At 42.2% G+C, this 14522-nt stretch overlaps 1 protein-coding gene across 4 annotated transcripts in view; it reads right to left on the bottom strand.

The window, feature by feature from the left end:
• Window positions 1–9895, bottom strand: part of GOLPH3 (golgi phosphoprotein 3) — a 36993-nt gene extending 27098 nt beyond the window's left edge. For all 4 annotated transcript variants that reach the window (XR_014939160.1, XM_085528262.1, XM_015848346.3 and 1 more), the window contains exon 1: window positions 9429–9895. Coding sequence is in view for 3 of the 4 variants with exons in the window: in XM_085528262.1 (XP_085384388.1) it covers window positions 9429–9641 (213 nt within the window). In the remaining variant the exon portion in view is untranslated. The remainder of the gene's footprint in view (window positions 1–9428) is intronic.
• Window positions 9896–14522: the final 4627 nt, after the last annotated feature.

Below are 14522 nucleotides of genomic sequence, written 5' to 3'. Positions count from 1 at the left end.
TTTTTTGAGCAGGAAGTGCTTATATTAGAATAAAACTCTTCTGAAAAAAAATTACCTATGTTTATTCTTGCAGAGAATTGTTGCAAGAAGCTTCTCAACATAAAAACAAGCAAACAAATTTGGTAAAAAAAAAAAAGAACACAAAGCACAAAAAAACCCAGAATTTTCCACATTCTCGGTGACACAAATAGGAAAAGCTGGTCACTCCTTGAAGAAATAATTGCATGGCCATTAGACAATTTGAATCCATCGTGTCAACACTTTCAAAACCACAGTCTGCATAACAAGGCTAAGTAGCATAACTTTAGGTAACACACAGCACCGCACTAGTAGGAATTGTTGGCAAACTGACATCTATGTTTAGAAACAAGAAAAGCAGCTGCAAAAGTTATAAAAACTACCAAAAGCACTGCAAAAATGCTACTTAAGTGTCTGACCTGTACAAATACCAAAATAACTGTTTGCTTTGTTGGCTGCTACAGAGGTTTCTTTTTTCCCCCCCCCCCAAAATTATTTATTGCGTAAAACTATACACTCAACAAATCCGCTAATTCCATTTTAATGTCTAAACAATTATTTCAAATACTACTTCTGTATATTTACTACAGATCATTACAAAAAAGCAATGGAATTTTTTGCAACCAGGAAAACTGGAAATTCAGCTTTATCAGTTCATAAGCTTCAAAGTGCTGACAGCTCACTGCAAGTAAAGGAGGAATGACAGGAATTCTATGCTCCTCTCCTGCACAGCCAGCATGCGTTTCTCCTCAACTAGGTCTTTACATGGACCTGTGTAAGGCCCTCAGTCAGCTCTTTAAGTAACTTTAGAGAGACTGTAAACATGCAAAGCACCTTAATTCCAAAGAGAACCAAAAGTCTTTTTACCAGCATATCTGATCACATTCATAAGGAGCTGGGGGAAAACGTGAACAACAGAAAATGATGACGAATCCTCTCTTACTTTCCAAAAATGTTCAAAGTTTGCATACCATTCCCTACATATAAAAGTTATAGATTTTTTATTTTTATATTTTTTTACCACTAAGAAAATCTCACTTTCCATAATTCTACAGTGTGCATGATGCCAAATGGGTTAAAACACAACACCAAGTTCATTTTCTGTGGCAGTATTCTCTGCCAAGACCCAAATCAATTTCTTTTGTCAGGGAACTGCACGGTCTCAGCCCAACCTATTCATGCTTGGCAGAAAACAAAACATTGAGGGTTAGAGTCTTGCTTAAAGAATTCTTCAATAATCATTTCCTTCCACTCACAGTTTATCCTTCTCTTCCCTGTATTATGGACCTGGAAGACAAGCAAATAACAAAAAACCTGTTCTGGAGAAGACACTCAAAGTTGTTTCATCACATTTAGATTATAAGACAAGAAGTTTAGCTGAAATGCAAAAAAAAATGATTTTTAGTTTTGGCAACAGTAACATCTGGCAGATCTCAATCTTAACTTCTTTCCTAACTAACTTGTTTTAAAGAAACACACAACCCAGTTTCAGCTAATGTGAATGCATTCAGAAGGACAATTTTGAGTTCTCTGTAAATCTGGTGAAGAAAACAGGGAGTCTCATTTTGCAAGTAGCTCTTAAATGGGTACAAAATAATTTCAGATTCAGCAAAAGAAACAGTTCTATGTAATTGGAAAAAATGAGAATGCTACAGAGACACTCATCATTCTTCAGTCATACCTCAGAAACAGTACCAAGGAAAAAAAAGAAATTTGAGAATATAGAAGACAAACTCCTCTACAAGAATATTCTGTATTTTCTGATGTGTCAGTGGAAAAACATTTCAGCTCTATATCTGGATATTTAATTTGTAATTATAAAAAGTGATTACTCTTTACTGTCCCTAAGAAACTGTACCAACCCACAACTAACCAACTCTTCATGGTTATTTTTATAATTCAGGCAAGACATTGCCTTCTCAGCACTGCAGAGGTTTAAGACAGAAAAGCAAACTTAAGTGAAGAACTGTACACTACCCAAGTACAATGATTTGAAGAACTTAGTGCCAGATTGCAGTCTATTTCCCAGTTTCAATGACATTTAAATCATTAGCCATTTTACTGGAATAAAAATTGTTGTCTAGTTATGAACACAAGGTGAGGTTGTAAACACAGTCTCAGAAGTGCTCTGACAGCCAAGCACTAGAAATACTTCAGGAAAGCAAGCAGGCATATTCTGGAAGGTGCAATTTTGTTGACAAGAAACTTGTCAGGTATTTGACTAACTCAAGACAGCACAACAAGAATAACAAATAGCAATTGCGGTTGACTACTGAAAGCATTAAAGCTAAATACTACCACCCAGCTTTGTAAGCATATGCACAGACATATATCTCTTCACCAAAAGGAAGATCTAAAAGACACAGCTTTACTGAAGAGGAAGCAACTTAAACATGCACTATGCTGAACCCTTAACAAAGCAACACTCAGAAGTCTGACTGCTCCTTTAGGAACGAAAAGACACAGAATCCTCTCTTTTGGCATGGCTAGGTGCACACATGCAGACAGCTACTTCAATTAATGTGCAGTTCATGCAATGCTGCCTTCCATCAGAGTCCAACTTCTATTCTCCATATGCTGTGCAAAATTTGCAGTAAGTATGTTCCATAACCTGCAACTTAATTTCTACACTACCAGCTACTGTTACTGAGCATAAAATCCAGCCCCACTTTGAAAGAAATGTTTGACTGGTGCTCGAATCCTCCAGATCAGTTATTTCACTCAAAAGGTAACTTCACCCTGCGGTAAGCAAACATGGCAGGAAAAGAAACAAAGAGATCACATCCTGCCCAGATGCAAATTTAACAAGCAGAATCTCTCAGCACAGCACTTGCACACAGTGAGGGCCTCTGGTGCTGGGCTGACCCTAGCAGGCAGCTGAGCCCCACAGCAGATTGCTCTCAGCAGGATAGGGGGAGAGAACAAAAAAACAAACAAACAACCAAAACCCACACTCCAGTCAAACACCTGTGGGTTGAAATATGAAAGCAGTTTAATAAGAATAAAGGAAAATAACTCACCACCTCCCACATATAAGACTGAGAACCACACAGTCCATGACCAACAACCCCCATCCCCTCCTTTTTTTGCTGAGCATGAGGCCATATGGCACACAATACCCGCGGGACAGCTATCCTGGCAGCCCCCACAGCTGCGGGTGATGCCTCCCTGCTGCACCCAAGGCGCAAACACAGAAGGCCTTAATGCTGCCAGGCAGCCTTCAGCAACAGCTCTAACAGGATCCTTTATCAGTGCTGCTTAGGTCACGAATGGAGGACTGCATACCAAACCAGCTGCTGCAGAGAAAATTAACGCCACCTACCAGACATGGCAGGCTCTACTCACAGAACGAGAAAAGCTGAAATCCTGTAAGTCCTTCTAATGCAGAGAAAGTGGGTCTAATGCTGGCTAAGTAATAGGTGGACGCTAAACTAATTTGGACTGACTAGGTAACACCACAACTACAACTCTCTCCTCTTGACTTACCAATATACCGGTATCAGCCCCTAAATACAACATCTACCTTTGTCTCCTGCTTTTTTCCCCACACAGTTGTGATAATTCATGTACAAAGTAAAGCAGTAGGTTAGCACAAACAGAGGAGCAGCAGAGTAATTCACTTTGAAGGAGGTGAACCATCCCTATTCATCAGTCACTGCAAAGATAATGAATTTCCAGAGCAATGTCTTAGATGTTTAAAAAAAGTGTACAAAATGAAACTGTCTGAACTTCCCTAAATCCTTTCAGCCCTTTGTTTTCAGAACAGCCTTTGTTTCACTTACCCAGGAGCAAAAAAATTTCAAGAAACAGACAATCTCCTAAGAATGCCACATCACAAAATGCTCACTGTGAGATAAGAAAAAAGCCACCCGCTGCACCGCTCTTGCACTAAAAGGAACAAGTTATTCCATTTAGTGTTTGAGATGTACAACTGCAAAGTCTTGTACACAGTCTGCAGATGCTGCTAAAGAAGAAACTGTATTTAAATAAGCTACATAAGCAAAGCAGTTGTAGTTGGTGCTTCAGACAGCGCTGGCACTCCTCCTGGCATATACCTCAATCCAACCAGAAAGTGCTGTACCTGCCTCCTCCACTAAGACACGCGAAAAATGTGCTGAAACTTAATAGGTAAGGAATGGTTCTCTCCTAGTTGAGAGTGTCAGATGGGGAAGAAACAAACCTCTACAGAAGTAAAAATTGGGAGGACTGTTTGCAAAGCAGAAAATCTGTGGTACAACCCTTGTCTGTATACAACAGACTGCAAGTCTGTAAGGTAAGGACTGGTTATAACCACATGATGCTATCCAAAAAACCATAAGAGGAGATTGTTAGAAATTGTACAGCAATAAGCAGCTTACACATGAGAAGAAAACTAGCAGCAGATACGCAAAAAACCCAAGAGTCTTCTAACTTCCTGGTGTGATGAACAGCAGCCTGCAACACCCACAAACAGCAATAGGTCCTGTAAATGTTTAATGCCTTTCCAATCACAACGATGTAGCTCACAAGGCATACCATTTATCAACTTAATGGTTCACCACAAACAAAATGAAACAAAAGGGCAGAAATACTGTAATTCAAAGTGAGTTAAGAGGTGGAGCTGACCTATGGGTCTGCACTAAGAGTCTTCGTCATACCAGCACACAACCTATGTGCTCCCACACACCCAGGTTTACAGGCAGTATCATTTAGAGGAACAGAACAGCTTTGTTCTATTTCATGCATACTTCTGACATAAAAATTATACATGTTAAATCTTTCTGCAGTAATATTTCATCAATACTTCATTCTGAAACTAAAGAAAACATTACTGAAATTGACATTTAACAAGCAGGTTAGCTACGGAAAAACAAGTAATCAGTAGCAGTACACAGTAAGACAACTGTTATTTTTACCTTTTTTTACTAAATGCTCAGTGCAAATGTGTCCACACAAAGGAAACTGACCCACGCTGTTACTGTGGCCTACCTTCCCCTTCCCCAGCTAGGGCAAAACAAGTGAACAGGTGCTGCAGTCACTTGCTCTGCGATGAATATTCATAGCTAACATACTGCCTACAATTCTTAAGCTGCATATTTAGCCTTGCAAAGAAGGCCCATTACACGCAGCTTAATTGAGATAAATACATCAGCACCTCAACTGCTCCACCATCATAATAAATAAATAAATAAAATAAAAGCTGGATATGACTACTTTTTTAAAATACAAAATATTGTTTTCCTGTTCCACAATTACTTACTCCACGATTAACCAGCAGTTCTTTCTCAGGTACACATCAAGAAAAAAAAAACTGCCAGAAAAACAGCTTGCTGCAAGAGAGGAAGAAGAGTTACAGCTTTGCTTTTTAAGAGCACTAAAAAATCGTGATGTATCATTAGAAAGGCTCTGGATAAGTTTTTGCCTGGTTTTCTTACACTAGACAGCTTGAGATGAAAGGAAGAATCACACTACACTTGAAGTTAGTTATACAGATCACAGTTTAGCTATGCTAGAGGAGCAGGGTTAACACACTGGCTGCATCCAAACTATGAAAAATAAACACCTTTTCAACACAAAAACTACTTATGGATATAACGCTGCTTCCAGATCAGCACGTTCTCCAAAGACTCAAGGCAGGGTTTACTGACAAGCACAGTAAAGGGGCACTTCGCTGTGTCTCAGAATCTGTATACTCCTCATCTTGTACCTCTCATCTTCTGCCAGCTCAGACCTTGTGTAGGGAGGTAAAAAAGAAGGGCAGAAAGAAAGGGAACTGTAGAATAACTACAATAACTGTAGAATAACATCAGAGGCATTCTGACAAAAAAGCTACACTGTAACTCTACCATAACACTGAAACTTCATCCATAAATGGAACTTCTGAAGGCCAGCATGAATGAAGATCCCAAAGAATTTCTGCAGATAATTAAGTGCATGAATATTGCTTCACTCTCACAAACAACATTTCAGACTTCACCAAAGGAACAAAAGAATAGAACCAGAAATATTCCCTGCTGGAGCAGGCAGTAGTACGACTTATTTCAGCATACTTCACACGAGCTTTCTTCCAACGTGCAATTAAAAAATTACAGATTGAATAAGAGTTTTACTTTATCACCATTATTATTTGAACTACAGACCTCTATAGCTGCTTTCATTCATTTAGCTGTGACATAGGATACACAGGAACTGCTGTAAACACTGCTGAATTTCAACAGATTCCCAACCACTGCCAAGAGAGAACTCCAACAAGGAAAAAAAAAACAACTCAAAATCTAAATGTAGAAAAACATAAAATGGAGGGATGGCTTCAAAGCACTTTATAGCCATCCAGCATCCTATGGGATAGAGCTGGACAGTATCTGGAAGAGCCACTGGCCTACACCAGCCCTTTAGCTGTCATTCACAAACAAGCCCTTAGTGTTTGTCACTCCATTCTTTTGGCAGTGATGACTTCAGATGCTTCAGAAATTCCCTTTCATCACAGCTTTGACCTATCACACCACATTACTGTTTTTAACTTAATACAGCAAAGTATTTTATTTTAGTATTTTTTATTCCTATAGCAACAGGCTACTGCTGCTCTGCTCTAGATGGATGAACACAACTCCCTTTCCCAGCCTCTTTTCCAAAGGGATTCTGAATACTTCTTGAAGGATGCTCCCTCTGGAACTGCAGTAATGCATTCTGTTCCACTGCATCATCTGTTCCTCCAAGGACACCACATTTGACACCTTATGCAAGCATGTGTGTACATCAGCATATACCCCTTGCTACCTTTCTTAGCCTTGGAATACAGAAATAGTTATGCATACTTAGAAGATACAAACAGAAAAGGAGCCATCAGTGAAAAATAGATCAGCCCATGTACATAAATTACATTTTAATAATATCAAATTTACAAAGAACGTAGAAAAAGTACGAAAAAAGACCATGCCCAAGGAGCCTGTGCAAAGGCTGTTAAATGTGTTCCAGCATTAAGAATGGGAATGAAGCGTTCTGCATGTGTTAGGGCAGCAGGACGTGCACAGTGCTCAACCAACACTGCAGGACAACAAGGCAACAACTCAGACTCTGCTGTGGTTGTTCCAGGCCGTGAAAGTGGGATTCTCACAACACACCTATAGGCATCTCCTAGGAACACTGAACGCAGCTATCCATCACTGTCTGAATCCTCCTGTAAAACTCCCTGAAGAGCAAAGGCTCTTCTACCTACACAAAGAAATCATAAACAGTGTCTACTGGCACGTGAGGCATTTCTGATAAAATTCACATATTATGCTATTTTCACTACTATTTAACATTGAAAAAGAACTCACCCCCCAAGGCTGTTGAAGCCATTATCGCTGCAGTTAGCAGTGACTTCTGTCAATTAACTGTTCTTAGGGAAATGCACTCTCACACAAGCACGGACTTGTAGCTTTTATTCTATTCCAAAAGCATGAAGTAATTCAGCATTCAGTTAAACAAGGACATTGTCAACTGTAGATTTACTGGCTTGCAGTTGTTGAGATTAAAGCTCACATACCTGCTTATGCCCGTCCCTTATACTTTGTGCAGTTTCACAGTTGTTCTTTATAGACCTTTGATTACTTTTCTCTACTTGCTGTCATGAGAAAGCCTCAAACAAATGTCACTGGGGACCAATTCTATTGGAAGTAAAAACTTCATAAAAAGCATTCCCAGCTGCATAAAGTAAATTTGCTTTGCTCACTAAAACAACAGAAAGCAAACCCCCAAACCTTCAAAGATGTATCTACAGTTTAAATTTAAAAAGCCCTAAAGATAAAGAGCTTTACTTTGCATTAAAGACAAAGGCATAAGGAGACACAGAAGTAAAACACAGGCTCAAGTGACTCATACCTAACAGCCTCAGAAACTGTGTGCTAATTGGTGCATATAAGCCCCCCACCCTACAAACGACGTTATCATTCTCATCATTCTTCTTGTCTGACGTTTAGACTGCAAAACCTCAAAGGAGTCACAAATACCCACACCACTGTAATCACTTCCCTATTTCATACAAAGGGACACGGCATTATCTGTAGCAAGCACCATTGATACTCATGGTAAAAGTCAGATGATTTAACAGTGCAAAGCTGTGTTTTTTGGGCCTGGTATGAATTACTAACTTTAAATATACATGCTGTATATTCTAAGCAGACAGAATACTCCCTAGTTTGAAATCTTTACTGCCCAGTGCCCACGGATTAAGGAGATTTACCACACATCTGAGGAAAAACAGGGCTGGAAATTCACCCAGTCTAACCCATCTTCCTCAGAGCAAGACCTCCTACCCTGACTTGTCTCGGCAAGCCTAACTATTCCCTGCAACTATTCAGGTGAGTTAGAAGAGCAACACACATAGGCACGTCTTCAGGATCAGCAGGCAGAAGCACACATCACTGTGAGTATCTGCTGACTTTACTGGGATGCCATGGCAAGGTCCGTCTGGGAAAAATGGGATTAGAAGAACGTGGCCTGAAGCACATAGACTGAGAGAGAAATAAAACAAGTTATTGCAACAGATATATGTATATGTAGACATAACCCCAACAACAATGTTAACATTATTTACGAAAACTACTTTCTAATCTACATATCATCAACCAATAGTTATTCTGGATGCAATGCAATGTCAGGGAACACACCGTTTGGCAGTTTCCTCTTGTTATTTTCTGTTTGTGAACAGTCAGGATACTTGCACCCAAATCAGTCTTTAGTTTACTTGCAACAACAACAAAGAATTAAGCTGGTCACTTAATTAAGTTCACACGACAGCTAGTAACTAAAATAAAAGCATATTGAGATTCACCACACAGCACATCAAACTGTTTTCCCTGATAGGGCTTTATGCAGCATGCACGTCTTTTGTATTGATTATCCTTTCAAAATGTTAAGTCAATACAAAACTGACCACCACATCTATAGAAATACATTTTGTTGTTCACAGCACCACGACAAACAAGCGTGTTATAAAGTCAGTGAAAACACTGAGTTACATAATAACGCTATTTCCTCATTTTGACCCACTTAGGATTCAAGGCCTGTTTTTATCACGTCTATCTCCATGAACTTTAAGGCCTTTTTTCTCAAGCATTAATCTGAGAAGTGTTTCCAGAAAGGGCTGATGTACATCCTATAAAGCCCTGTGGGTACAAGCAGCACAGAGACAAGCCTCCCACGTACCATCGGTGGGTGAGCCACCACAAAGCTCCCCAAGGCTCAAGCCAGCCGTGTTCCCACCTCCAGGACTCCCGAACCAAGGCTCCTCACCTCGTCTCCAGAGGCTGTTGGGCTCCACCTCCACCTCATCCCACCCAACACACGGCAGAAATGAATGTATAGCACAGTAATTCCCCTGATTCTCCCCTTGTACCCCCACACACACTCCCGATAATCGCCGCCCCCTCCCCCCGCCCGGTCGTCACCTCGCGGTCCTTGAGGCCCAGCAGCAGCACCTCCTCCATCAGGGTAAGCCGTGTTTCCTTGGAGTCCCCCTTCTCGTCGTCTCCCGGTTCTTCTCGTCTGCCTTCATCCTCCGGGCCTCCCCCTGCCCCCCTTTCCTTATCGGCGGCGGCGCTGCGGGACGCCTCGGTGCGGCGCTGCACCAGGCCCGAGCTGCGCTGAGTGAGGGACGTCATGGCTGCGGGAGGGCACAGGCCGGGCAGGGGGTTGAGCAGCAGCAAAGGGGGTTCGACGGCAATTAGGGAGCTCGGGGATGAAGGTGCGGGAGCCGCTCCCACTCGGCCCTACCCGCACCGCAACTGCGGCCGGCCGGGGGCGGTCATGGGGAGCGGGGCTGGGCTGCGGGAGGCGGAGGAAGCGGGGGACGAGCTGGCTGCAGGAGGAGGATTCGGGTGCAATATGGCGGAGCGGGCTGATGTCAGCGGAGGATGTGGCAGCGGAGAGAGGAAGGGGGGGAGAGCCGGAAAAGGCCGCGGGCGGGAGGAGCCCAGAGGGGAGGGAGGGGGAAGGACGGGATGGAGGCGGGAGGGGACGGACACCACAGCCACAGCGACAGGCGGGGACAGCGAAGGGACGGAGCCACGATCCGCTCCGCCCCGCAATGAGGGAGCGAGACAACAGGCCGCAGCGGGGCGGCCTCGGTGTGAGGAGGCGATGTGGAGGCAGGAGGATCCCACAGCGCTGATTTCATGGCCTTAATGATTCGGGGCCATAACAGCGATATTGCTCGTGTCCAACAGGCGTTTCCATAAGTAAAATATACCTGCCTTTCCTACCTGTGCCATTGCAGCTGATGTCAGATGGAGATGCTGCTGGAATTCATGAAAGGATGTGCTGTGACACACACACACAAAAGTTGGTGCTAACCTGTATAATGCCAGGAATTATATTATCAATATTATAAATTATTTATAATAAAATATTATAAATTATCAATTCCAGGATGAGGTTGCCTCACAGATAGGCACTGTACCACGACTGAAGGAGCTCTTACAACATGGAAAACAGTGGCCAGGAACAAAGGGATGCATGGATTTCCTAAGACCTGACAGTCCTTAAAACCATACTGATTACAGACATGTGCTTAAGTAAAATCTGCGGTAAGCATTAATAATAAAAAGCAGTTCAAAGGAAAAAAATACCTTGAGGTTTGTTCTATCCAATATTAGTGGTGGTCTCTGACAACAAGAGTTTGGCCTGCAGTAGGAACAAAGGCACAGAAAGACAAGAGAAGGAGCAATGATTTTGACTTGCCATTGGGCCAGAGAGGTGATCAGAATAACATGAGGTGTTTTGGGTGGGAAGAAACAAGAGTTGGTGGCCAAATGACTGTAAAAACCATATTTAGAGCACAGTGGCTGCATGCTGTTCTCGAGTGTTTTCTCTCTTGCAGTTTCAGCTGTACCTGTTATACTGCTGTCCTGGTACCAAATAAAACCATCAGCAGCCATTGCAGACCAACTGGCATTTTTTTGTTGGTTTTATCAATGAACTTCCCAACACTAACAGCATAGCAGCAAAATTTTGCTAAGTAAAAAGCTCCAACTGTTACAGTTCTTTTTGTTGATAGAACAAGCCCATGCTTTGACAGCAATCAGCACTCAGTAGTCAGATATCATTTAACCTATCTCTTCACAAAGATGGAACTTGACAATATATCTTTTCCAATAAGCCTCTCCTTAATTCTCCTTGTCAGATTTAAGAATGATATTGTCCCAAAATATGAAGGATAATTCCATATCTGACATAGATTGGATCGGGTTATGATGAGTGCACAGTTTACATCCAGTGGTGTAGTGCCAGGCATTAATACCTGGCTCATATAAAATATGATGTAGCCACAAAGTCAGTAAAATGATTTCTCTTAGCTCCACAGGGCTTTGAATTAATAATTTAGTACTGCCTTCCATATTTCTACAAATGAATCCAATAGGCCTTTTTCTTGCAGGATGACTGACAGACGTTTTAGGCAGGTGCAGAAAGGCATTCGCTTTTCAGAGATCTCCTTCGTTTCATGTATTTCCAGGTCCTCTCATTTCCCCCTCACCTGTGGAGCTCAGACGATTGCTTGTTGCTGAAATCTTTGTATTTTAGTGGCATCTTCTCCCTTTGTGTGAGCAGTATTGCTCAGTAGGAAGAGTCCGTACTGGTTATTTTAGTTCTGCAATCGTAGTACTGAAATGATAAAGACAAAGTATCGGTTAAAGTGCAGTTTGTGGGGAAGCTGCGCTTTCATTTCTACACAGTGATTCAATCCAACCATTATCACTAGGAATAATGTGTAGCTGCCTTAACTTGGCAAGTTCAATGAGGAAAATGGGGTGGAAATCCTGTGAAACCAACACCAAAACGGCCACTGGGATTCTGGCAAAACTTAAAGCACTTAATCCAATGGCTTTTATATGAAATCAGTTTTTAAAAACCTTTATTTCCCTTCCCATGTAACAAATCAGTATCTGCCTGTTCTCTGTAAAGCATGTAAATACTCATCAACTCATTGAAAAATACATAAAGCCAGATGGTGCGCAGAAGATGTTTCCATGGAGTCGTAATTTGTAAGCCTCTGTGCAGAGGGGTGAAGGAGAGGAATGGAGTTACGTTGTTCCTGAGGGCTCAGCCAAGCGCATCACAAGGTCTGTTCTACACCCGCCTGGTACAAGATGGTTTCACTCCCAACAGCAGCCAGGCTGTGATCGCAGCCCACAGAGCGTTTGGAAGTGATAGTACTTCCAGTAATACCATCCACCCAAAGCATGCTATAGGCGTTCATTGATGGAACACACAGATATCTCTGGGTTACGTTTCTCCCTGACTCATTCAGGACTCAAAGCAGCATGGAAGCACATCTAATTAGCTGGGTTTGTTACACTGGAAGCTGGCTCTGAAAACACAGACAAAGCCTCATGCTACTCAAGTGTTACAGAGTGCTGTACTGTACCTTACCTTCTTGCTGTGGGTGTGCTTGATCTCCACTGGGGGAGGAGCGCAGCAGCACAGCCCAATACCAGGCACTGACAGCTTTTACCATTTTGACCTGAATTTCAAGTGCCTCCATTGACAGCGAAGGAGAAGGCTGAGAAAATCACCCACAAATGTTTTCCCACAGGGTTAACGTCAGCCAAATGTGGATTGATTTTCTGTGGGTAAAACACACACACTATGTCTGTGCAACACCAGCTATCTTCAGTGTCATAAAATAGCATCATCGCTGGATCATTGCAATGGCTTTTAAAACGAGCTTCTCACCAGCTAACACTTTACCATCAATGCGAACACTTATTAATGTATTTGATGCTAAAGAGCTGCTGTCCGAACAAATCTCTTCGTAGGGGATTTGCAAGAAGTTTTTGAATGACATCAAAATCTACAGACCACATCTTTAGCTTAAACTAAATCATTCAGACTGGTGGGACAGAGACAACTGTACTGTGCCGCTCCCTGCACAATATTGATCGAAGAGCATTTGAGTGCAAAACACGACACAGTCTCTTATGCTAGCTTTATTTAAGCTAGGCCATGGGAGAGCATGCTGCTGTCCAGTCTAATAAATGGGTTTCTATAACTCCTGACTGCGTTGTTATGGGCTCGTTAATGACCAGCAGATGCATCAGAACTTCTGCTGTGCACTTGTGCAGCACTGGGCACAAGGCAACCTGCACGAGGCTAAATAAGATGATGTATAATATTCAAGTATGAGTCATGAGAGAGTGTGATTACAATGTCTCCCTTTTTTTTTCAATACTAGTATTTCTAGCAGTCACCATGGATTCAAACAGAGCAGAAACTTGACTAAGTAATCAGGAGCCCAGATGGCAAAGCAATTATGTTACAGTCAGCCTTGTAATTCCTGCTCACGCTTCTGCCTTCTAGTGGATTTTTATATTTTCTTGTAATTGAGAACTAGATTGGGAAAGAAGAGAGAGGATTTGGGGCTTCATTCTTGAAGACAAACAGAGCTGAAACAGCACCAGAAATAACTGATATAGCTGGAAAGATGGGAGTGGCATTTGTTTTATTCCTAAGGATCCTATATCCAGTTTTTAGGGACACCTAGAAGATGTGTGTAAAACACGCTTCACTCACTTGTTTAGTGAATGCTCCCCCTTGAGTCTGTTGGCTGCTGAGCCTCAGACTGGCTCTAATGCTCCCAGGGGTCACCAAAGACAGGATCAGACAGACAGTCGAGAGTCCAGTGACTTCCATGGGGAGGAGAGAGAAGAAGAAATTAGCATCTGAATTATTGCTCTTCACAATTTTTAGTTAGAAACATGGGTTCAGTGGAGAAACCCAGCCAATGACTGGAAAAATGAAATACATCCAGCAGTGTGAGGTAGTGGCCAGGGTCCTCTTGACAGCACCAGTGCATCTGCGTGGCTGTACAGGGAATGAGACACGCTGCACAGCACATCGGTGCTTTCACCTGCACGGAGATTTAGCTGGGATCACACCTGGTTTGTAAGTCATCTTCGAAAGATAAATTTCTTTTTGCTCTTGCTGAGAGATGACGTATGAGCTTTCCATATTTAACACAGAATATGTCGAACTGATGAGTCAGCCATCCTGATCAAGGTGTCCTACTTTGCCAAGTGAGATCTTTTCTTACTAAGTGTTTTCACTGATGCTTTCTTAGGCAGCTGCTTAATTCTCTGCGCCAAAGGATAAAGCAATGATTTAACAGCTATTTACTACACACTGAGCCCTTCAGAGAGAAATTAAAACAACCTTTAAAAATCCCCCAAGACCAAAATTACTCTCGCTGTTCACATTTTACCACACACAGCAGCACATGCAACCCTTGTGTTCCTGCAGAACAAACACACAAGAAGAAAACACTCAGGCCTTTGCTGAATGCACTTGTGGCTGCCGTCCAGTGAGGAGATGGCTCATACCCCAAAGAGCAGAAAGCATTCCCAGTCCTGGAAGCATGGTCCCACTCTGAAGACCGGCTCTAAAAGAGAACTTTAGGAGGTTCCCACTGTTTTGTCTCAAATGGACTCTGTTTTCCTAACTGCAAACTCAACGTGGATCTGGGGAACTGAGCTGGCATTTCATCATTG

This window comes from Coturnix japonica, chromosome Z, assembly GCF_054131305.1.
Source record: "Coturnix japonica strain WE chromosome Z, WE-NBRP24, whole genome shotgun sequence".
NCBI lineage: Eukaryota > Metazoa > Chordata > Aves > Galliformes > Phasianidae > Coturnix > Coturnix japonica.
Note: the sequence above shows the minus strand (reverse complement) of the source record. Positions and strands in the feature narration are given on the sequence as shown.